This window comes from Seriola lalandi, unplaced genomic scaffold (assembly GCF_002814215.2).
Source record: "Seriola lalandi dorsalis isolate HSWRI2012SDOR001 ecotype SW California unplaced genomic scaffold, Sedor1 jcf7180002054671, whole genome shotgun sequence".
In the NCBI taxonomy this organism is placed as follows: Eukaryota; Metazoa; Chordata; class Actinopteri; order Carangiformes; family Carangidae; genus Seriola; species Seriola lalandi.
Genome location: NW_019525224.1, coordinates 1,402,332 through 1,427,271, shown reverse-complemented (window position 1 = coordinate 1,427,271; position 24,940 = coordinate 1,402,332). Strand labels below are relative to the sequence as shown.

The window sequence follows — 24,940 nt, the reverse complement described above, 5'->3', positions numbered from 1 at the left end:
TGAAAGGTTGTGAAAAATGTTCATACCCACTCTTATTTGAAGTTTATTGGACTTTCTTAATATTTGATCTACAAATTTAAACCTTGTTACACTTTGCTTAAACTTCTCAGAAAGAATAACATATTAAATGTGTTTTTTTTTTCTTTTAACCACTAAGTGATTCCTTTTGCAATCAACTTGAACACCCAAGAAAGTATCAAGCAACAGCCTACCAATGTCCTGTTCAACATTTAGCAGGAAAAACTTCTATTGAGGTTTAAAAGACACCGACTACATGTTAATCTTCAGAAACAATCACCCCCTCTGCTAAATTTGTGGCCCACTCTCTCTGTCCTCCAGTCTGGCCTGAGAGAACACAGATGGAGGCTCATTCTGTCTTGGCTGCTCCACATAACTGTACAGAGATGTGAAGTTCATCCACGGCCACAGACAGAGCTGAGCCAATTACTATGGGATCCATGCTGTCGTACCCCAGACCTACCTAGACCCAGCACAGCCCTCTAACACTTACTATTGTGCCAATGTGAAAATCTCCTGGTTTATAAATGACATTGGAGTAGATACCCTCAACTAAAATCTGATGCTGATGAGCGGCTGCAGAGACTCCTGACCAATCACACTGTAGCATAATCTCTATTTACATCCTTCTTGAATGAGCTCGATGTGGTTTTTCTACAACCTGCCGTGTGTGTGTGTGTGTGTGTGTGTTCGTTCGTTCGTTCCAATTCCTCCAACAGCAGAAGACGTTCGTCTCAGGTGTGTGTGCTGCAGCTGGTGTTGTGAATCAGGCCGATGAAAAACACCTCCAATAACCCGGCTATTTCACAACACCAGGGTGGCACTGCACCACTGCCGACAAGACCAAGAATCACTACGTGATGCTGCTAAGAGAGATGATGCTAAGACTGCTGAACAATTACTTCAGTGGCCTGTATACAGATACTGATATTTTGTTCTTACAGTGTGTTTTTCTCTGTGACATGAATGTAGGTTTTGTCAGTTTCAATTGCTGTGCTGACATTATGGCTTTTCCATCTCATCAAAACATCCATTTCTCTCCCCCCAGTTCATAAATTGGACACGTGTATATATACAAATACATATACATATACATATACACACACACACATATATATATATATACACTGAATGAAATGATGACCAGGCACTGACACATTTTCTAAACCCCTCACAGCACTCTGTAAAGCACAAACCTGTAAAATCCTTTTTACCTTTTTGGTCTGTTAATAAATAATATTACCAGTGTTTCCTCTGTGGATTTGTTCTGTTGTTTGTGTCCAAACTTTGAAGTAGAAGTCGCTTAAGCACATTTATTAAAACAAAGAATATTTTTAACAAATTTCAGTTTCAGATACAGTTTATTTTGATTTCACAGAAGAAAAAAAACTGATGGGATCAGAAGAAATACAACTTAAAGATGAGTCAAATAAAATGTACTAGTTTCATTGGAGCGATCTAACTGTTTAATTAAGATACTTGGTGTCTTGGTGCATGAACTAAAACTAAAACCCTCCTCACCATATGTTTTTGTCATGCATAATGGGATGCCTCCAAACTTTACTGCCATCATTTAAAAAACATTAAGAGCCTTAGGTTTGAAAAAATCTTGTATCCTCTCCCTCAGTTTTCTGCCGTGGCTTAAACACAGCTCAGTAACTATTTGGGCATTAAAAAAACCATCATGGTTTCAAGTCATTTGTTTTTAAAGAACTAGTCACAAACATGTTTCACTGACTTTATTTTTCACTACAACCTGTTTTGTTAACAGACTATGGCAGAAATACTTTGCAAATTCCAGAGAGAATATGGTTTGTGACTTTTCAGTGGTTGAATATCAGCCATGTTTGGCTGAATAATTGTCCCAGTGGACCAGTGTAAACCTGTAGCAGATCTGGTGGCATAAAAACCTTAAAAAAGTGTGAAGTTAAGTGATTTTAAAGCAACATGACATCATCATCACATCATCTATATGCAGTGCAGGAAGCGTTGTCATTCTGTCTAAATCAGAGGGACAGGTTGGAGGATTTGTGGACTACACTGTTCAATAATCCCATCTTCATATATTAATGCTATTCAGTATTGGGCTACAAAAGTTGAGACGCAATTTGAACGATGCTAAACATCGAGGCTAATCAGCTTGGAACCTTTTAATCTCCTTTTTTTATAGGAGTTCAGTCAATTTATTAGAACATTAAACCTTCACTTGTAAGTAGTACAGTTGTTCTAATTGAGTATGGTCAGCCAGATCCTTAAGGCAAAGATGTCCCATCTTAATGTTTGTATTTTTTACCGTCTATCAGAGGAGGAGGAGGAGGAGATCGACTTGAGAGTGGAGAAATCATTATCATTATCTCAGACCGTGAAATGATGACCAGGTGTGATCTGCCACCAGAGATCACACCTTCAATCACGGTGCCTCCCTTATCAACAACTTATTGTGGCTCTGATATGTCCCAACAAAAACAGATGGTCTGTGCCCAAAGAGGAGGGAGGCCTGCCTGATGATGTCTGAAAATATGGACTCCAGCCTCCGGGTGAGATGAGTTGGCACTGTAAGAAATACAGTGACACACTTATGGTATTCCCTATAGACATTGTAATTTCCTACCATAGACCCATCATGGCAGAGCCCCCGACCACTTAGATCTGTTGACTCAAAAAACATGATTTCTTTCCCTTTTCTACCCAAATATTTCTCTGTTTAGGTTTATTAAACGTGAGATCTAAAAGTAGTATAAATTGAGCATTGAATGAGTGACATTTATTTTTCTTAATTCCTGGTCGTTATGTTGATTGTAGAGCTATTTCACATACTGTAAGTGGTGACGGGGTGAACCTGCCAAAGCACTGAACCACTTTGTGCTGACAATAGTGACACCTGGTGGAGATTCAATTTAATTGTACATAGAAGTAAGTGGGTAAAGTGTATGTTTTTATGTTGTTATCAAAACTGCATTTATTTTTGTTAGTCGATAAAATGTCTGAAAATTTCCAGAATTCAAAAGCTACGTCCTAAAATTAATTATTTCCGGGTTTACAGTTTCCAAAATCTTTGTAGAAATTGGTTGAAATTTTTTTTTTCACCAATGACTATAACTGAAAGACCATACAATGATTAATAAAATAAAATTAAAAAAATATATAAATATAGGATTCATTTTCCCAGTCGTGAAAATGGTTACATTTTAAGGCGTTAACGGGCACGAGCACGAGCACGAGCACGAGCACGAGCATCTAGCGCTGCAAAAAACCAACAGGTGTTCATAATTGGAGAGCAGCAGGTGCTGAAGACGACGACGACAGAGAAAACGTTCAGTTTGACTGAAAATATTGTATTCAAAATTAGAGGAATATAAAAAATAATTAAACTACTATAAAATATTTTTACAGCAATGATCCTAATCGGCTTAAAGGTGGGTGTAAGTTATTAAAGTAGTAGTAAAATTATTGTCCATTCAGAAGAAAAGTAAGCTCAATGTTTGTTTGTGTAGCTCTTTTTTTTTTTTTACAAGGTAGGCTACAAATATTAATAAATCATTTAACACTTTACACAGTTAAAGTGGAAATATTTCTTTCTTCAAACCAGCTGAGCGTTGTCCTCGTGCTTCTCTTCGGCCTCACGCGACATAGTGTTGACGGTAAGGCTGTCTGTTCGTAGAAACGTATCTGATGTGTTGTAGCTTGACGGATCATTAAGTCACTTTCTTTGCTGTATCTGCAGGAATCTGCAGTGTTGAACATTGCACTGACTCCAAGAGATGTGTTCTGTCCGACGACCAAAGACGCTGCAAATGTGCCATGGGATATTATTCTGACCAGTGTGACAAAAGTAGGTGAAATTTTATTTTGTTTTTTACTTAATATTGTTTTCTTTTACTTAACACAAAAGTTAGTTAGGTGTTAGTTTCAGCTCTCCAGCAATTTAGTATTGCACTTTCATGAAGTTGGGAGTGAAGGTTACTCATTGAGTGGTTGTCACTTAAATTGAATTCCTAAATTTCCGTTTAAGGTATTTCTGCGGTTTTTTTGGGGATGTGGCGACTAAGCAGTCCAATTATTAATCTCAAGCATTAAGTTTCTGCAGTAAAATATATTTTATATGCATCACAATTGACTTTTACAGATGCACACATTAAAGTTATGTGTGGCAGAGACTACATAGCAATCAGAGCAGTGGAGGATTTCTTCAAGTATCATAACGTGCCGCTGGAGTCCCTGCACTTGCCCAACAAATCGTGTGGTGCTCAGAGAGAAGTCATTGATGATGTGCCATTCTACATATCCAGGATATCCAAAGACAAATATGTGACTTGTGGAGGCAAGCCGCTGGAGGTACAACTGCAATATTATCTATTTACATCCACAGCAATACATTTCATGTAAAGGTTTACTTTCACTGGTGAGTTCAAGGTTTAGTAGAGAACAGAATATGTAAACCAATGTCACTTAACTTGCACAATAGAAACACAAATATTGGACAAGTAGTCGTAACCAATAGCAACATTTTTGTTTTTTCTTCCCCTCTCACAGAAAAACCTTACTCACATCTCATACACTCTGAGTCTACTATCAGACCCTCAAGTTAGTGGAAACATCATCAGGGATCCAGTCATTAAGATGGCCTACACATGCGTCTATCCATACATGAGGAGAGTCAGTCTGCCTTTCCCAGTGGTCCCATTTTCCAGGTAAGCAAGTACGAAGCAAAATATAAAAAACACATGTACAAGAGTATTGACACTGATGGCATTTTGTTTTTTCGCTGGCGTTGAAACCAGACCGCTCCACTCTCTATATGTATTTCAGTTGATTTGAGAGGTTGTTCCAACCCAGAACAAGTTCAATACTCATCTTGCTCTCCTTGCATCAGATTGACAGACTGGGGGGGAGAACATTATTTGGCACAGTTGAACTTTAAGGTTAATTCTTGACCTTGGGAAGATCAGATTGAAAAAAAAGTTCTCAAAACAACAGACTGACTTAGATGTTTGTGACATGTTGACACTCATTTATCGTGGGGATGGTTTAATGATGATCACATGCTCTAAATCCATAAACTCCAACCTTTTTAACCTATGTTTATACCTGCTCTAATTGGTTTTTGTTGTGACATTATACACTGAATTTATTTATGTTTCATTTAATTGATTGTTATTTTATCTTGTATCTTTATTATTTTGTATCTGGTGGACATCATTGTAAATGAAATCTCAATGATTTTTGAGTTTAAACAAATATGAGCAAGTACAAAGTTTAGTCAGCTGAGACTGTACATGGATCTCAAGTGTCTCTTTTTAAATATTAAATCAAAGCTGGACACAGAATCAACTGGGAAGGGGTCAAAGGTCATTTACTAGTAGTCAGTGGATGGCTGGGGAAAGAAGAAGTAGGCCATTCGGGATAGATAAGTTACAACCCCCCCATCTCCATGGCAACTGAACATATCCATCACCTAAGAGATGCCACACAATGTTTTTTTGTGTGTGTGTGTGTGTGCGCCATATTACCTGTGTTTCCCTGACTCTCCTCTGCACTCGGACAGTGAGAAGGTGATGCGCGTCGATGAACTGGATGCCACAATACAGATGATGCTATACACAGACCACACTTACACTAAGGCTTTCAGCAGTGCCCCCACCATTGAGCTCAGAGACAAGGTAGGTAAATGCTGATGCTCTGATCAATCAGTGCAACCAAATATTAATCGGCTCTTGGTTAAACCGTTTGTACTGTGTCAGATGGCTTTAAAAGAAGTTTTAAAAAAACAAATGTGTCCAGGTGTACGTGGAGGTGACAGTGACAGAGCCTGCAGATTTTTTCCTGCTTCGTGTCAATGAGTGTTGGGCCACACCGTCTCCCCAGCCGAACACAACAGAGGGATCAGTTCATACTCTGCTTCTAAACGGGTCCGATCTCCTCTCAATATGGACAGTTCGTCTCAGTTACTATGAATTCCACAAATGCCATCCCTTCTCCTCCTTTCCATCTCTCGATTCAGGTGCGTGAACGACCGAACCGTCTCCTTTCTCAATGCGAGCACGGGACAGTCTGGACATAACGGAGAGAGTTCCACCGTCCGCTACAGCTTCGACATGTTTCGCTTCACAGCAGAGCCGCACAACCTGTATCTTCACTGCACTGTACAGCTGTGTGAGCCAGACGACCACAAGTCCTGCACCCCCGTGAGTGCTCTCATCATACTGTCATACTCAGCAAGTTTAAGATGCCGATATGACACGTGTCATGTTCTTGTCTTAACACTGACAAAAAGAAAAAGTCTCAAAAGAGCAATGAAGGGATGTGTATGACTTTATAGGATTTATTGTGTTGGCTGTATGGCTTCACTTTGCAGTCTCTAATGGCTTGTTTTGGTTTCGTTACAGAACTGTAATTCGATTAGTAAGAGAGAAGCAGTGAGAGCAGACCCAGTCCAGGGCCTCCTGTCATATGGACCCATCAAAATCGAAATACCAGAAAGATCTCTGTCAAGTAAGATCCTCTCACTGTTGTCTGTATGTTTTCACTCCGCAGGCCTCATTAGAAGCCTTGTTATCCCACTGTATTTGATCTGAATGTGTCTATTATCTCCATTCAACATTTGTTTCAGGCATACTGATGACGGTGGTGCTGCCTGTGGCATGTGTCTGGACTGTGGGCTTCTTCCTCATCATCCTCATCACTGTGGCAAAGGCAGGCAGCAGGAGGCTCGCACAAATGGAGGACTGACAACAATGCTGCTGCGTTTGCAGTTTGAATAAAACTTTAAAAAAACGTCCATGTATTCTTATATTCCTGTCCTGATATATGATTGTCAATACAAGCTAAAATTAAATTGTTTATTAAAAACTAAATTGTAAACTGGGCAAAGTTGTGACTTCCAAAGTCTAGCTCTTTCTCTAAACATGCAAAATTTAAGTTTTTGTGTCACTTATTGACACTTGAAATAAAGTTCCTTAAATCAGTTCAGGAGGCTTCATGTAGATTTTAATCCATTTTCTTCTGGTTTGAAACTAAATTAACTACTGAAGGTGGTGGGGGGCTCTTGCACTTGCAAAGAGGAATAAAACACAATAAAACAATGAAAGCAACAGCATTCCTGGCGAGAAACAGTTTTTAATAATACAAAAGCTATATTAGACTTTCACAGGAGGATTTTGATAAGTCATAGAAGGAAACACACAACTGATGACATTAAACAGTCAGGGCACTTAAACTGCCATTATAATTATTACTTGCACCTGTGCTTCACCTGCTATGACAAGTCAATATGAAAGTTTCTTAAACAAGTTGAATTAAACTTTAACTTTGGGGAATGCATAATACCAAATGTAACAAGTATAAAACAACCACAGTCTCTAAATATATGTGAGTTAAAACACCAGGATTTATATACTTGTGGTGTATGAGAACGATAACTGATAATTTGCTGTAGTTTCCCATAGGAACAGCAGATGGCACACTGACCATTACCTCCTCTGGCCCTGTGAGGTGGGTCTGCTTTATTAAGAGGGAGGAGGGTCCTCTTCATAGGAAATCATTAGAAATCTTGTATCTGCTACACAAGTGTGTGATGGTGGTCTCTCAAGTGCTTACGCAACGCGTTTCCGTCCTGTGTTAAAACCGAAGACTTGCATTGCCACGAGAGCCTGCAGAGGAAATGTGATAGTGTTGCCCACTCCTGAATTTATTTATTTTCTTCGTATACACAAAGTTAACTTCTGAGGAACTTTCCATGCGTTGGGACGCAGCTTGTGTTTGCAGAGGGTGACGGAGGCTCAAAGGATTTCTTACTGTGCTCCCTGCTGCTGATCAGCCATTGTGGACTTGGGAAAGGGGCAAGGACTTACTCATTTGCCCGCTGGCTACAGTAGTTGTATGCATGAAAGAAGCTGCTGTATGAACACTTGAATGAGCCATGAGGCTGCTGTCCCGGGACAAATCGGACTCCCTGCAACCAGGAATGGATTAGTATCGTTTTGATTTTCGGAGGGTTTGTAAATACACCTTCATTTGTGTGATATCCAATTTTTTTTAATTTTTTATTTTATTTTAAAGATTTCTTATGTGCCAACTCCAACAATGAGCCGATAGCTCACTTTTTTGGGGAGCTTGTGATTAAATGTAAGAGGAGGAGAAGAGGATAAAACTCTACAGCGCTTTTGTCACCACATCTTCGCCACTCCGCAGCTCTGAGCTGCCATCTGGGGACCCCAGGCAGCAGATCATGAAGAAGATGGCATCTCAGCAGCCCTGGACACAGATCATGATCACATTGTTGTCTTTATGCTCCCTCATCCTGTGCAGCACTGTGGCAGATGTCCCAGAGGAAGAAGGCTTCGGTGCTGAGGTACAGTAATGTCTTTGGGTTCAAGGTACAGACCAGATATCTCGTTTAGATGATCACAATAGTCCATTGTTTCCATCATGTGTTGTGGATTTATACATTTACAATTGTCATGATATTACTATTAAATCCTTATTGATTATACGAGGAAATCCCTGTCTTATTGTAGAAATGTAGTTCTTCATAAGCAAGTTCAAATCTTCATGTCTGTGTTGCCAAAAACATCAAAGCATCAGGTCAGCTGTTGCACTACAGGGATGTCATTTGACCTTTTGCCCTTTTTCCAAATAACATCAACACAGCACATGTGGCACACACATGGAAAGGGTGCATATCTATCTATCTATCTATCTATCTATCTATCTATCTATCTATCTATCTATCTATCTATCCAATTATTTCAGTCTCAATTTTAAATTCTCCTATTTTTATCCGGTTTGTAGCCAAATAATGAATTATTGACAGTGATTGAAACTGATGATCGTCAATGAGATGCGGCTAAAAGGTCCAGAAGAAACCGAGCAAGTTGACCTTGAGTTAAGAATTCTTAGTCAAATTGCTTTTTTCAAAGTGAAGACTGAAATCTTCTTCAAACTTCATGTCTTCATGAGTTTTGAACACAATCAAACATCTTTAAACTGAGCTGTAAATGATTTATACATCTGTTTAAACAGTTCATGTTTTCTAACACACTAAGCATTAATTAATGTGTGTAGTTATATATCACTGATATAAATTCCTAACAAGGAGGTTGCTATCATAATAAATATTTTTATTTCTATACTGATTTCAGCTATATTGCACCCTTACTATATGAGGAGTTTTGCCCCCTTCCTTCCTTTCTTGAGGCACTTGTGTGAATATTCTTGCTCTGACATTAGATTAGTTGAGACTTGTCATGCTATGCAGAAATTGTCTTGAAGGATTTTCTTTCTCTGAGTGTGTGCATGCACAATGGTTTTGAGTGTGATGCCCCCGGCCTGTGTTCGTACTGTACATACATGAAAGCAGAAAGTCCCATGTCCCAGCTGTGTGAGAGGGCCTGTGGTGCTGTGGGCCTGTGGGTAAATCTTAAAGCTTAACAGAGGTTTTTCCTTCCTAAGAGCCATCGTCCTGTTTGCCTGGCTACGTGGCTCTACACACTCAATTTCACTGTCAGCACACATCAAACAAAGAGGGGAAATTTAGCATTTGTCTCTAGAGTGTCAGCCAGACACACAAGCAGAACTGTGTGTTTTTGTAGTGTACCACCAAACTGACATACTGTTTAATTATTGTCAAGTTTTTGTGTTTCCCGTCCTCCTCTCCTCTCCTCTCCTCTCCTCTCCTCTCCTCATATTGGCTCTCAGTACAGGAATGAAAAAGCAGGAATGTTGTAATGTTAATGGGAGCCATCTGGTTTGTATCTCTACTTTCTCTTTTCTTTTAACTCCTCAGATGCTCTCTGCAGTTATTAGACAGTGGCTTGTTCCTGGATTAGCAAAACAGTGCTCCCTCCCAACAGCTGAAGCTGTCATACACATGCATACACCATGCATCACTCACACACAAAAACAGGCGCATAAACAACGTTTCTGAGGCCAGACTGAGCAAAAATAATTTCCGGCTTCCTTCTCGCAGGCATGGCTTCGTAAGTTTGGTTATCTGTCTCAGGCGAGCAGACAGATGTCCACCATGCAGTCGGCTCAGATTCTGTCCAAAGCCATCAGCGACATGCAGCGCGTCTACGGGCTGGAGGTGACTGGAAAGATGGACCCTGCCACTGTCACGTAAGATCTATATTGTTTGGGAGCAGTGGTTGCTTTCTGCATGATGTCTGTCTCATGTGACATGCAACATTATCAAACATTTGTGTGCAGTGACCACAAACTTAAACCAGGGATTTGGTGTTTTAAAGCACGTAGAAATATATTTTTCATGCATTTCATGGTATTGATGGAATGATACAAGGAAGGTCACAAGTTTCAGGTTGCTGGCCCACAAACCGCACCTCAACAACCATGCATCCTGAAGCAATTGTGTTGCAGTGCACTGGCTGTTCCCCAACACAGTGATATCACCAGATTACTGTGTTCACATTACCACTGACAACTGAAACAGTGCCAGCTCTTAATAACTTTTTATGATGATAAAGTTCACATTGCAGTTGACTTTCTTCTTGCTTATTATCACTTCTTCACTATTGAAGCCTGTCAAGCTATTGTGTCATATCCTTTTTATTCCACTGCAGCCTTGATGCAGTGTATAAGGCCATTGTTTTCATGCTTTATACTGTATGTAAGGTGAGGGACGCGTTACAAGGTCTTACAGCAACAGTTCAACATTTTGGGAAATATGCTTTGTTATTGATACCACCCTCATGTCTGTACAGCAGATATGAAGCTACAAATAGCCACTGGTTAGCTTAGCTTAGCATAAACACTGGAATCAGGGGGAAACAGCTAGCTTGGCTCTGATAACAGTGGCCTACCAGCACCTCTAAAACTCTCTGATTAACATAGAATATCTGTAGTTTTATCCAGACAAAAACTAAAGCTTCTAAAGGACAAGTTGGGAGATTATGTGACCTTTGGACAGAGGCTAGAGGTTCCCCCCTCCCTCCTGTTTCCAGCCTTTATACTAAGCTAAGCTAACCGGCTGCTGGTTGTAGCTTCATATACATGCACTAAAATACAGTGTTGAGTACTGAAAAAAAAAACTTTCAGATTTGAAAGAGAACCAGAAAAGAAGATTAGAAATTAACTTTTTTATAAAATTTCTCACAAGCTAATGCATACAGTATAAAAGCTGAACTAAGGCTGTTAAAAATATGACCATTATAGCTAATATTTTATTATCTGTGTGTGTGTGTGTGTGTGTGTGTGTGTTTGGTTGTGTAGGGCCATGCGCCAACCTCGTTGTGGCCTCCCAGACAGAAAACCAGAGGAGTTGGGCGATGGTGCGAGGAAGAAACGCTACACACTCACCGGGCAGCAGTGGGACAAAGACCACATCACTTACAGGTCGATAGTACTGAAAAGTAAGAATAAGACAATGATTAAGCAGCAAGTTTAACACAGTAACCTTAATATGCTTTCTCTTCTGGCTTCAGTATAATGAACCAGCTCATCCCCACATCGCTGGGAGCGGATTGGACGTATGAAGCAATCCGCAAGGCCTTTGATGTGTGGAGTAAGGTCACCCCGCTCACCTTTGAGGAGCTGCCTGCTGAAAACAACATCAACATCAACAGCAGCCAGACAGAGCTCGCTGACATCCTGCTGTTGTTTGCCTCTGGTTTCCACGGCGATATGTCCTTGTTTGATGGCGAGGGGGGGTCGCTGGCACACGCCTACTATCCCGGACCAGGCATTGGAGGCGATACACACTTTGATGCTGATGAGCCCTGGACGCTTGAGAACCAAAATCCAGAGGGTTAGTGGGTTGATTCTTCTTTTTTTTTGCAGGAACTGAACTGTCAACAATGTTGGGGACTTGTTGCTTGTGTCACATGACCAGATGGCCAATTGATTTCTAAACTATCTTGCTTTGATGCCATACTAAACTGCTTATTCGCTTGTTAGCGTAATTTATTACCTTAATTCAAGGGTTTTCCTTATCCTGGGCTAAGTAAACACCATCTGTGTAGTGTCATCAGGATTTGCAAAATGGTGGAAAAGCTCATATTATGTGTTTCAGAAATGTCCCAAGTTGTATAGAGAAAAACAGGGTTCACTTGGCTTGATTTTCTAAGCTGCTTATTTTAATGCAGCTTTATGTCTGTGCCATTTAATCTAGTAAATATCAATTTTATTTCAGACAAACACATGATGTGAGTTAAATCTTTTCTTTTACAAATTATGGTCACATACTATATCTGTGTCACTGTCTGTCTTGCAGGTATAGACCTCTTCCTAGTTGCGGTCCATGAGCTTGGTCATGCGCTGGGTCTGGAGCACTCCGATAACCCCAGTGCCGTAATGGCTCCTTTTTACCAGTGGGTTCACACACACAACTTCACTCTGCATGAGGATGACATCAAAGGAATACAGTACATATACGGTGAGAAGCACATACTCTTTCTGATGCACCTATTTATTAGTATTTGTACTTAGTAACTTCAGATTGCTGAATTCTAGTATTTCACATCAGGTGTCGCAATTTCTCTGCAGACTGCAAAGGGAGGTCAGACAGGCCTGTGTACACAGGAGAGATGACGGGAAAAATAGTGGGACTGGAATGCATGTGCCTAGAGCGCTGTCAGCATGTGTTCATCAGTCAGTCAAATGATGCTCATTAACCTCGTAGTAAATTACACTTGCACACAGATGTTCGTATAGAGGAGCAACTGTCTAAGCTGCTTTACGTGGAAAAACAAAAAACAAAAGTGTTTTTCAGTAACAACTACTCTGATCTTGTAAAGGAGGTTTCCACATGTTTTTAATTTACTTGCTCTCCAAATACATGTTGTGTAATACTCACTGTGATTATTTATTCTTCTGTGTGAAACAATTTAGCAAGCCATCTGAGCTTCATGAATAAAGACCTTGATATTTATTAACGTTGGACAACGCTATCAAAACAGTATGGCTAGGCTAAACTTTGGCTACGCTTCTGTGATACTAAAAGACAGCTAGTCCAACTGTTGGCAGCTATGTAGTGTAAACAATCTGTTCTTCTTGACAGTGTATTAGGTCAAGGCCATGACTACAATTAAAACACCAGGGTTGGTCATGTATTTATTTTTCTTTCATGTTATCACACTCATATAACATCTGGACCTGTGTTAGAGGACGACAGGAAGCCTTGTAAAGAAGCTTTGTGACACAAGTGCACAAACAGACACACACGGTCAACCACACACACCAGTCGACCTCACGCAGATCAGCGTGTCATGCGTGCCATTATGATGTTATCATGCTTTCTCTGTGAATGGATGGCATTGTTAATTGACAGTTTACATCATGGTGTGTGTGTGTGTGTGCGGGTGCATTGGTTAGAGACAGGGCTCATATGTGTATTAAAGTGTATTGTATGTATGTGTGGGTGTGTTTCTACAGTGGGCCTCCTAATAAAGCTGTAATTAGAGGCCTGCAGATGTGAATCTATCACAGACATTGTTTAAAAACAGAATGACTGATTTATGATTTCTTTTGCCTTAGGCCAAAAACAAAGAAAACATGTCTCCCTTTTTACCCACATTTCTTTGCTGTTCATTGTTTTGTCCCGGTGACATCTGTGGTGTCACGTAACAGATCAAAAATCCAATTCACTTTGGGAATGTTGTCTACGGTTTTAGTTTCCCCAGTAAACCCAAAATCTTTCCACACCCACACAGTTCTGGCCTATTGATATGCCTACACTCGAGGTCCTCACCAGAGGAAACTAGAGTTTTGCCAAAGCAGATGTGAAAAATCTTGCAAGTTTTCTGCTGTAAATTCTGTAAGGTAAATGTTTTGACTGAAATTACACAGTAGTTTACTTTATTAAGTAGATCTAAATGACTGTGTGGGAGGAATGCTCTGATTGGATAAGAAAAAGGATCCGAAGACTCTAAATAGACACCAACACAGCATAATCTTTGTTGGCAGAAATAAACATTTGGGTTCCTTTGTAGGCGTTTTTATGAAAGAGGCCGGCAGTTTTGCATTTTTCTGCCTCCCAGGTCGGTTTTTCCTCATCAGCTACTCATCTGTTGCCTTCCTGCCCAGCCCTGGAGCTTTGTTTCTCGCCGTAAAAGATAACCAGTTATATTACAAACTAACTTGTGAAATAATATAGAAGTAATGTGAAGTGTTAAAATACTTGACATTTAAATACACAAATATTGCCATAGGTCTGGGTTCATCTGAGGCATGAAGTATCTGACAAAAAAGGAAAGTTTTGAAGGGATATGAAGATATAGTCAAACCAAAACTCTGGATTAGACGACTGTGTGTTATGTTTATCGCTCGTAGTGATAAACCTGAAGAGAATTTAGCAGCTTAAGGCACCTTCCCTCTGGAGTTGGTCGAGAGCAAAGGAAGTGAATGTGGTCAGAAACACCAACTCCAAATGAATGATAATGGTGCTCTATATCTGTTAAATGGAGATAGATGTTGTGTTTGCCCAGCATCGTGCTTCATCGCTCCCAAAGGGCCAAAGCTTTAAGGTTGAAAACATCTGATAGACTGTGTAATTCTGAACTGCCTGTCTCTGTACAGTAGCTTTAATTCTGACAGTGCTGTCCCCCTCAGTGTGTGGAGTCATAGACACATTAACACTTATATACTAATATATCTAATATATCGTTCATCACACAGTGAACTTTCCAAGGCTCTAAAATACAGTATACCGTGAGAAAAAGAAGAGTCCATTGTGTGTGGAAATAAAATTAAACAGGGAAATCAAACACAGATTTGAGCAAGTAACAATAGATAATTTAAAATAGATAATTAAGTGACTGTTTTTAGACACTGTTTAAGCTTCACTGGAAAATCCAGGGCCTTGAAAACAAACAAAACACCCTTGCTGTCTATTGACTATATTACAGGGTTAAATGCTGAATTTCTCCACATACTGACGGCTGAGTCACTGGCCACCATCAGCCTCGATATATTCCTGGGAATATTTTTGGCGTAGAGCAACTCAGTGCGTATTTAAGCCCATCAGCTGTCCGTATATTACATAACTGGCTGTATCTGTGTGTTTTCCTCTCTTAGCAACCAGCTGGGCTCATTTTCCAAAGAGCAGCAGCACAGGCGCAGAGAGTCAAGTGAGCTTATAGCGGCTGTACAAAACGGAAAATAGCATTTTCTTTGTGTGAGGGAGAGATAGAGAGGATACTGTGAGGGGAAGGAAGGAGAGGATGAAAGAAATGATTGATGTCTATTGGCGCACAGAGAGGCCGGAGAGATTTATTTCAGTTCAGCTGGAAGTTTTTTTTTTTTTTTTCCCCATTTCACCACTTTAACTATGAAATTAAACTTTTCCCTTTTTATTCTGAACACAAGCTCTCCATCTTTTCTCTCCTAGGTCCTCCTCTCATCACCAATGCTCCACCTGCTGCTCCTCCCGACCCTGACGATGAAGCCAACGCTGACTCCCCCACCTCCGCTTCTCCTCCTGAAGATGAACCCACTTCAACTTCCCCCACCGACCCCCAACCCGAAACACCCAACCCAACCGACGATAACCCGGATGCCCCAGCCCATCCGGAGGTGACCCCAAGCCCGACCTCAACTCCCGTCCCCCCCACCTCCACCACCGACTCCCAGCCTGAGCCGGAGCCTGTCACCCCAGTGGTTAGAAAAGATGTCCCAGCTCCTCCGCCTCCTCCTCGGCCCTCTGTTCCTCCACGGCCTCCAAAGCTGCCAGACCACCAGGCCCCCGACATCTGTGACGGCAACTTTGACACAGTGACCATGCTGAGAGGAGAGATGTTTGTTTTCAAGGTGAGAAGTGATTACCTTATTGATCACATCTGTGCAGATGTAGTGTTTAAACCAAGAGTTTGTGCTATAAGCTCTAATATTCCACATGTTGTGGATCAAGGGGCATGTCACTGCTCCCTGGTTGTTTTTACAACCTCTGACCTACTCAGCAGGGGGGCGTCTAAAAATCTAAGAACTAACAGAGTCACAACAGCAGCAGGTTGTGCTAGTGGAAGTGAACGGTACATATTTTTGATGAAAGATAAACAGCATTATTTTGTCTTGCTTGCTTGTGCAGGGCCGTTGGTTCTGGAGGGTGCGGAGGAACCGGGTCTTGGATAACTACCCCATGCCCATATCTGTCTTCTGGATCGGCCTGCCCAGTGACATCGACGCTGCCTATGAACGCCACGATGGCAAATTTGTCTTCTTTAAAGGTTTGTCAGGGCTGTTTATTAACAGTAAAACCTGTCACTCTGCCAACACAGTTTCCACAGGCTGAGCAGACTGCGTGATATGTTTACGTCAAGACATTCTTAGAAGAGTATGGTGAGCTTTTTTATGGTTTGCTTAAAGGCATAACAAAGGGGTCGAGCTGCTTTTCACTGAGCGAAGCTAAAGCCAGCGTGTAGCTGTTTAAGAGTGCGCACCATAAACCCAAAATGGAGAGCAAAACACAAATCTGTGCTTTGATTTGAATTAATCAGGCTGAAAGGAAACAGTGCAGACTCAGCATTTTTTCCCCCACTCAGTGTGATTTACAGGGAGTTGGTAATAATTCAACACGGCTATAACTCCCTGTAGCTGGCACACACTCTCTCACACACACAGAAATATTTAAAACACTTGAAGTTACGTGAAAAAGAAAATAACTTCACCAGCCAAACAATTCACTGTTTAAACAGTCTGATAATATGGCTGCAGACAAAGGGGGAGTATTGAGTTTGTGCGTCTTTGCGTGTGCGTATGAATGCGACTATGAGTGTATTAGTGTGTGTTACTGAGTTCACTGAGTGTCTTGAATGAGGTCTGTGCAGCGTGGCAGCTGTTGCTAGCCCAGTACGACTCCAGTCCAGCTGAGCCCCAAAAGGCCTCATGAGAGAGGTGGAGGATTGCATCAGCCTTCTCTGCACTGCACTGCTCCAGATGTGAACAGCTGCAGAGCTTTCACCTCAACAACAAAGCCATATGCTGATTTGTCATGCATTTTCAAGGTTTCCTGTGCTCTTGATCACAGATTTATTCCTGTAAGCATCCATAGAGTTCTGTTAATGATTTCTGTTGTTGTCGTTATTCCTGCTTTTTCATCTCATTCTTGAGGGTTTTGAGGAAAACATTTTTGCATCTACTCCAGAGATTCTTGGATAGCGTATGCAACAAAACCTGCAGAAATGGTGGCCAGAATATGAAGCCAAAATGATTTAACTGCTGTAGTTGACAAAACATCAGGTCAAAATGGTTAAGCAGCGTTTCAAAGTAGGTGTGCACAATAACTAGTGAAAACCCTTGTGCACAAGCTTAGCTATTAGTGTTGTGCTGTACTACTGTAGCACCCTGGCAGTAGAGGTGGAAAGTGGCTGAAAGTGTGTCCAAAGGTTATGGTTAGGGGAGAAACTGGCTTCCACATAAGGAAATCTTGGAAAATCAGTGTTATGCCTAGCATTTCTACCTTGCATGTCCTTTCTACTTTTCTTCTGGAGTGAGTAAACCCCATGACTTGTGCCAGATGTTCTCACCATCGCTTTCTCTGCCCATGCTTTACGGTCCTGCCTTTCCTTCTTTGTTTCTGTTTTTCTCCCTCCTTAACTTCCCCTCATGTTTCCATTCTCCTAGCCAGGTAACAAACATTGTTGTAGTGTATGTCTTTAGATAAACATTTAAACATTTGAAAAACACTTTTAACCCTTCTGTCCCTGCAGATGATAGATACTGGGTGTTCAGGGAGGCCGACGTGCTGCCAGGATACCCACAGCCCATACATGAGTATGGACAAGGAGTTCCTGCGCACAAGATTGACACAGCAATCTGGTGGGAGCCCAACGGATACACATACTTCTTCACAGGAGACAGGTATATCACACTCACACACAGACATGCAACAAGGTCAACAAAATGTGTCATCACTTGTTATCAATGTCTATATAAAGTCAGCTATTGAATATACTGTAATGTATACTGTATAAATCTTTGTACGTCTGTGTGCAGGTACTGGCGATACAATGAGGAAACCCGGACGACAGACCGCGACTTCCCCAAGCCAATCAGCAGATGGGGCAGGATCCCTCCCTCACCCAAAGGAGCCTTCCTCAGTGATGACGGCGGTAACTAAAACTTAAATAAGACAAATAGAGGTTTTATTTGGAACAAGGGGACATCAGAGAAGCTGTTAATAGAGTGTTGAAAGCAGAAGAACAGTATGATGGAGAAGAGGTGGAGGGAGGGAAAGAGTGAAAGGTTGGAGAGGTGAAATGGGGTGTGTAAAAGACAGAAGGAAAAAATTACATTTGAGATTGGTGAGGCTGAAGCAAGCAGAGCAGAGAGAAAAGTGAGGGGATGCGAGAGAGAAAGGAGGAATGAGAGCTCTGGTTTGAGGGTTGGCCCGTCCTTCCTTTGGAAATTAGATTTGTGGCAGAGCTGCTCTAAATGCACTCTGTAGCAGTCAGATCTTATCTCCACCCACACTGTTCGAATGTCTCTGCAAGCCTGGTTTTCACTACACAGCCACATTTACACCCAGAAATTCACCCCAAAAAAGATTGTGTGCAGTTTTTTTGTTTGTTTTTGCATCTCAATGCCAAATTGTATTGCCTTAAAGCAACTCAGCTCATGTTTTTATTGCTTTCTTGTAGTTTGATATTTTATGTAAATTCTGTTGTTGAACCCCAGAGTCAGCTCTGGCCCCGCAAAGTCCATTTGGTCTGGAGTGTGGGAATGGAGGGGAGAGTACAAAGACTAAACTGGTTCCTAAAGAAACATTCCTGACTGTGCTTTCTTGTTTACACAAAAAATGAACTTAGTTTTACCTTGTCAAGGCGAATGGTAAAGTAAATGAGGCACTCGTTACAAATGAAATGACAATTGGCAGAATCAGAGCAAGTCTGTCATTTAAATGGGCTTCATGGGATTGCAAACTTTCTTAGATAATATCTACATAGATTCTTTAATTTACAAAAAGAGTTGAAGGACTAAAAGAATCATATTGTAAAATGAACCAGAAGTCATTCAAGTCTTTGCTGTGTTTTGCCTTTTGTCTAAAAATACTTCTCAAGCTTTTTCTTTAAGTTTATTAAATGAATAGTTCAACATTTTGGGAGGTAAACTTTGTTTAAAAGGAGAAGAAGATACCACTGTCCATTTTATGATTCTTGCAATCCTTCAATCATTTGATCACTTTTGTAAAGCCAAGACCATCAGACTGACAGAAGTAAAGCAATAGTGAGACATTCTGGAAAGTAGGATAATTTGCTTTCAAGGTGAATTAGATGAGGAAATTGATATCTAGCTACTGTCAGCAGCTGGTTATTTTAGCTTAGCACAAAGACTGAAAATAGAGACATAACATTACAGAAGACCTATTTTTTTCTCATTTTGACACATAGCCCTCCATAACATGGCAAATTTTCCCTCTTACACTTCAGTATTTGCACAAAATAAAAAAGGAAAAACAAGTCAATTAGTGGGTTAGCTTTGTTAGCTAGCCTGACTCTATCCAAATATGTTTCCCTGTTTCTAGTCTTTAATGCTAATCTAACTGTCCCATGGCTGGGCTTCATGTCTAGCATACACTGGTATGCAGTGGAGAGTGGTATCAGTCTTTTCCTTTAACTCTTGGCAAGAAAGCAAATAAAAACACGAGTGAATATATCTATGACAAGATTAAATGCAAAATATTTTTTTATATCAGAAATGAGCAAGGCCAGCTAGCTCACCGCTACACTCACACACTCTTCTCACTGCATCATATGTCCAACACACCTTGTTAATTATGGCGGGAAACTGGCGTAATGAATAATCTGCTCACTCTTCTGCTGCTATGCTACTCACCCAACATCCACCTATAGGCTCTCAACCTTGTTGACCTTGTTATCATCTTCACCCCCCACTTCCTGAACTCCATGTTTCCTAGTGGGGAGTGACGAGGCCAGAGCCTTGATGCCAAACATCAGTGCTGTACATATTCTATATTGATTCAGTTATCCATTCTACATGAGTTGTCGGACTGAAATGTCTTTTATCTCTCTCTCATGCAGCTTACACATATTTCTACAAAGGCACTAATTACTGGAGGTTTGACAACCGCAAGACAGAAGCAGACAAAGGCTACCCTCGCTCCATCCTGAAGGACTTCATGGGCTGCCTGGGAGCCCCTGACCCTGAGCCCGACACTGACACTGAGCAGGAACCGAAAGACAAACCGGTGAAGCCTTCAGACCGAGGCAAAGACGAGCACAAAGAGCCAGACCGAGGCCGAGACAAAGACACAAACTCAGAGGAAGACCAAAGCTCCAAGCCTGACAGCACAGACGAAGAGGAGGACAAAGAGGTGAATGTGGTCGTGACGGTGGCTGACGATGAATCAAAGGTCATGACCCTGATCATGGTGATCGTTCCTCTGGTACTCATCCTGTGCATCCTCATCCTAATCTACGCCATCCTCAGGACTCTGCAGAACAAAGAGACGCCGAGGGCCTTGGTGCACTGCAAGCGTTCACTGCAGGACTGGGTGTGACGCACGGAATTAGAGAGCATAGAGCGGGTATTGATCATTTGTCAGGTGCAGACGCTGGCATCAAATTTTTTTACTCACGGCGCGGTGGAAAGAAGCTTTGACTCAGTACTAAAGTCAAAGAAATCTGAGGAGAAGTCACCTTTTTGAGTCCCATTCATTGTGAGAACTTTTATTGCTCATGTGAAACAATCTTTAAGTGGTAAAGTTGGTGCCTATGGAGCTACAGTGTACTTTTCCCTCTACTGGCCTTGAAGTTTTTCTCCTGTGCCTCCCTTTGTGCCTTTCAAATGTCTGAAAAAGTACCTCTTTATTCAAAATCATGCCCGTTTCCATCCAACTTAAAAAAAAAAATGTGTCACCAAATGTGTACTGTAAAAGACACAAGACATTCAAGGAATCTGAGTTTCGATCAACTCTTAATTGTACCAAGGAGGAACAGATGGTGTATTTGTAGTATAAATGCAGACAAAGTCAATAATGCACATAGATTAACCAGAAGCACACACACTGTACATACACACAACGATTAAAACAAATACAAATACATGCATTAATATGAACAAGTCTTTCATACGTTTGACTAAGGTGCCAAGGTGCCAATCTTGACTTCTTCTCTCTGTTTAGAACAGATAGTTTGCACTTTTGATTCTGTTTTTTGTTGTTTTTATTTTGCTGAGGTTGCTTCACTGCTGACGTGCGTGTGTGTTCGTGCAAAGCAGAACTCTCTGTAAACACACAGACACTCGCAGGAGAAGCTCGTCCTCCGACCAGCGCAGGAATGTCAGACAGCTGTGTGCGTCCATGACCGCCCGTCTCCCACTGAGCCCATTATGTCTGCCCTCTCTCTCTCTCTCTCTCACATATACACACATGCACACATGCCCCGACATCACATGATCTAAAAAAAAAAAAAAACCCTAAGTGCACTCATTTGTGCATGCATGTCCACATATGTAGGCAAAAACACATAGAGACCACCTCCCCAGACAAAGGCACATAGAGTTTTTGCACACAGACACACAGACACACGGGCTCCAGCCTCCCCTCCTCCCACCACAGCCATGATAACTGTTCAGACTGCAGCACTAAAAACACAATCCCAGCGGAGACATATTGATATATGACTGGTGCCACGGCTGGAATGAAATACACGAGGGGGCAATTTAATCACTTTTAACAAGTAGAATTGAAAAGTGTTGTGGTTTATACAAATTCTGTCCATCTCAACTCAACCTGTGAAGAGTAAAAACATAGCAGCAGTATCTATCTTTCTGTATCTCCTCTTCCTCTTTCATTCTAAAGCTAAACAGAGTCGAAGCTAATTAAGTGTACAAGGGAGAACCCTGCAGGCCAGAGAAGAATGGGTCAGGGTCTGGTTTCCATTAAACCCACATGTTGCTGATTTAGTAGTGTCAGGCATGAGAGGGTGGAGAGAGGGGAGTTGGGGAAAAATGCAAAAAAGTAGGTGGTATAAAAAATGGTGGTGGAGTTATAAGAGAAGGGCAAATGAGAGAGAATGAGGTGAAGAGGGAAAGAAAGAAAGTGGGGGAGGCAGAGATTAAAGGGGGGGAGAGGGAGAGCTCTGCCAGCATTTCCTTTCCAAGGGAGGGAGGTTGGAGGGATTTTGGGGAGGGGCAGCGCTGGCGTTGTGCCTCCTGACCTAGATTGGGCCACTTAGTCCACTCCTCCTTTTCAACTCTTCTTATTTCTGCTCTGCTTGTTGTCATGAGCGGGAGATGACTTCCTCTGCGACCCCCCTCTCATAACCTTTCTGTTTCCTCTTTTACTTTTTGTTTTTCCATTCTTAGTCTGTCCTTTCTGTTTAATTGCTGTAACTCACCCCGCGTCTGTGCTCCCAAATGTATTCATTTTCTTCTCCACTCTTGTGGAAAATCAGCTCAAGCATTTAAAAGATAATTCATGCACAGAAACATCTGCAGGATGTGTTGTGATCCTGTCACTATCTATCTGTCTGTCTGTCTGTCTTTACCTTGCTTTTCTCTGTCTAAAGCCAGTATTCACATGCTACAATCATTAACCTCTCAGCTTTATATTTCTGCCTTGACATTGTGCTTGTATTTTGTTTTGGCCTGTGTTACATGTTTCATTGTGCCTTTTTTCTGTGAATATTGGGGGTAATGTCTTTTTACTATAAATAGCATGAGGGACAGTTTTTAAAAATGTGTTTCTTCCCTTTTTTTACTAATCATTTGTAGTTTTGTACATTTTGTTTCTGTTCAGGTTTTCTGTAAGAACAGCAGTAGACTATTACAATGATGTTGATGCATGCAGGGCATGTTCTGTTAGGCCTGTGCACTCCTGTGTAGAGTACAATAGAGATTTCACAATAAAACTCACAGGTAAAAGCAACACAACGCTGCAGTTCATGGCTTCATGTAATTATACACCTTTATCGTGCTGTGCAAATGTCAAGTTCAAGGAGTTGATTCTACTTTTGGCCACAAGAGGGAATCATTGTCTCTAAAATGTTGAAGAGAAATCTTTGTAATGCTTACTACTTTTAGCACAAACATAAACAAAATGATAAAATAGAGTAAAGCAGGAAGTAAATCCTCATTTTAATACGTCTGTATGTGTGATTATACACAGATACAATGCTAAGTACCTTTACCGAAGCACTGTATGTCATTATAGTTTGGAGGTAATAATACTTGCTAAGTGTTTACATTTTGTTCTATTCAACATATCTTCCTATTGGTTCTGCAAATGAGATTTTAAACAATAACATAGCGGCAAACAATGATTTCCTATGTAATGAAAAAGTGGAATAATGGCACCCTGAGCAGAGAAGGAAGTCACACCTCTATTGGTGAGTTTCTCTGTTATTTTGGTTAGTGCACGTGAGTCCCTCCTGTTAAACATTTGGCCATCTTACCTTCACCAGTGACCGTTGAGAAAGTTATGGAGTAATCTTTGCCTTTACGAAGGGACCGCCCACAGGTGAGATGATGGCGCAATGCAGAATGCAGCGTTCAAGTGCAAGCGACCTTTTCGGAATTTCCTCCATCGAAGAAACGGGTCTGTCGTTGGCCCACAAAAACACGTCAACTTCAAAACAGGTTTTTTAGAGTTTTACTCACTCCATCCACCGACCTGTCCCCCCCGAATAAGTCCAAGGCTGGATTTCTTTCCTTGGAGCCAATACTGGTCTGCCTCTACGGAGATGGAAGTTAAAGGGCTAAAGAGCAGCTAAAGCGATGTAGCTTGTCTCGGAACTGGCTTTTTTCCCTCCTCTATGTGTAAGTAACTTGACTTGCTACGTAATATTGTGTCTATTTCCAGTAGTGACCGGCTACAGAAGGCCTGATAACGCTAGCTTACTTCCTGTTAGCGATATTATAAGTGTTCAGCACTGATGTTGCTATCGCTAACCACTGCCAGCGTTGCTATGGAGCATATCTCGGCAATGCTAGCATGGGCTTACGGTTGTGACCGGATTATTTCTTTTTTTTTTTTGTCGGCTCTCGTACACAGGGTAACTTTTTATTATGCCACTTGTTGTGTGTTTAGTAGCCGCTTTCACTGGCTTTCATAACACCTTGCTAACTGAGAACGTGAAGAGAAGGGGAGGGACAGTTGTGGCGAAACGACCCCGGAAGTATGGCCGACCAAGCATTTTTTTTCTGCTCTGAGATGCTGGTGGTTTAGTGCGACCTCTAGTGGCAGTGATCGTTTACAGAACTTTTCTTCTTCTTAAATGCTCCTTAACAGATTTCATACAACTTGATATGTTTGAGAGGCATAGGTTACAAGCCCTGCAATTAAAGTGTACTCAGGTAAGAGCATGTGAGTATTATCAGCTAAATGTAATTGCAGCATAAAGGTAAAAGTGCAGCATTTTATACCCTTGGATTACCATTAATGATGCATCAATATGCATGCAGCATTTGAATATACCTGGTTGAACTGTAGTCGATCCAAGCTATTCTAAATACTCTAATTTCTGTTTACTAATACATTATATTTTATAAGCTTATTAAGACTTTTAAAACATTTGAGCATCTTTATACATTTTGAATATAAACATATTGCAATACCAAACAGTGTGTAAAGTAATTAAAATTAGTTACCTGTACCAGCTACAACACGAATAATCTGATTTTATTAGTCATTTAATGATATAACATCCCAAAATGGCCAATTTTACATAATGAGAACTTTTACTTGAGTACTTTTATATTGTGGTTTTACTACTTTTATCTAAGTTGAGAATCTGAGTACTGCTGCACAGATGTGATGTATACAGAGTGTATGTGTGTGCTACTGTGTGCACATGAGGTCCATGTGTGATTGTCTTTGTCTGTTTTGAGTGATTGAGAGCACCCTCCCGCATGTCTTTATGTCAGAGGTAATCAGGATTAGCCTCTGTCACAGATCATCCACTATAGCTTTACCTCTGCACCCGCTTTCTCTTTCATCTTGTTCACTGTGTCT

General features: G+C 41.1%; 2 protein-coding genes across 2 annotated transcripts; both read left to right on the top strand.

Moving 5' to 3' along the window:
* Nucleotides 1-3,324: 3,324 nt before the first annotated feature.
* zpd (zona pellucida glycoprotein d) lies at nt 3,325-6,886 on the top strand. Its single transcript, XM_087177976.1, is given in 11 exon segments — nt 3,325-3,434; nt 3,608-3,659; nt 3,743-3,850; nt 4,145-4,353; nt 4,552-4,709; nt 5,564-5,678; nt 5,800-5,927; nt 6,020-6,203; nt 6,405-6,510; nt 6,629-6,709; nt 6,712-6,886. Coding segments are annotated over 11 exon segments (1,230 nt in total). The 5' UTR covers nt 3,325-3,413; the 3' UTR covers nt 6,780-6,886.
* Nucleotides 6,887-7,573: 687 nt separating this feature from the next.
* mmp15a (matrix metallopeptidase 15a) lies at nt 7,574-22,860 on the top strand. The gene is made up of 10 exons (XM_023421261.2): nt 7,574-8,368; nt 9,986-10,134; nt 11,245-11,367; nt 11,457-11,779; nt 12,245-12,406; nt 15,359-15,777; nt 16,055-16,193; nt 17,676-17,826; nt 17,962-18,077; nt 20,007-22,860. The coding sequence occupies exons 1-10, from the start codon at nt 8,246-8,248 to the stop codon at nt 20,483-20,485; spliced, it is 2,184 nt and encodes a 727-aa protein (XP_023277029.1). The 5' UTR covers nt 7,574-8,245; the 3' UTR covers nt 20,486-22,860.
* Nucleotides 22,861-24,940: the final 2,080 nt, after the last annotated feature.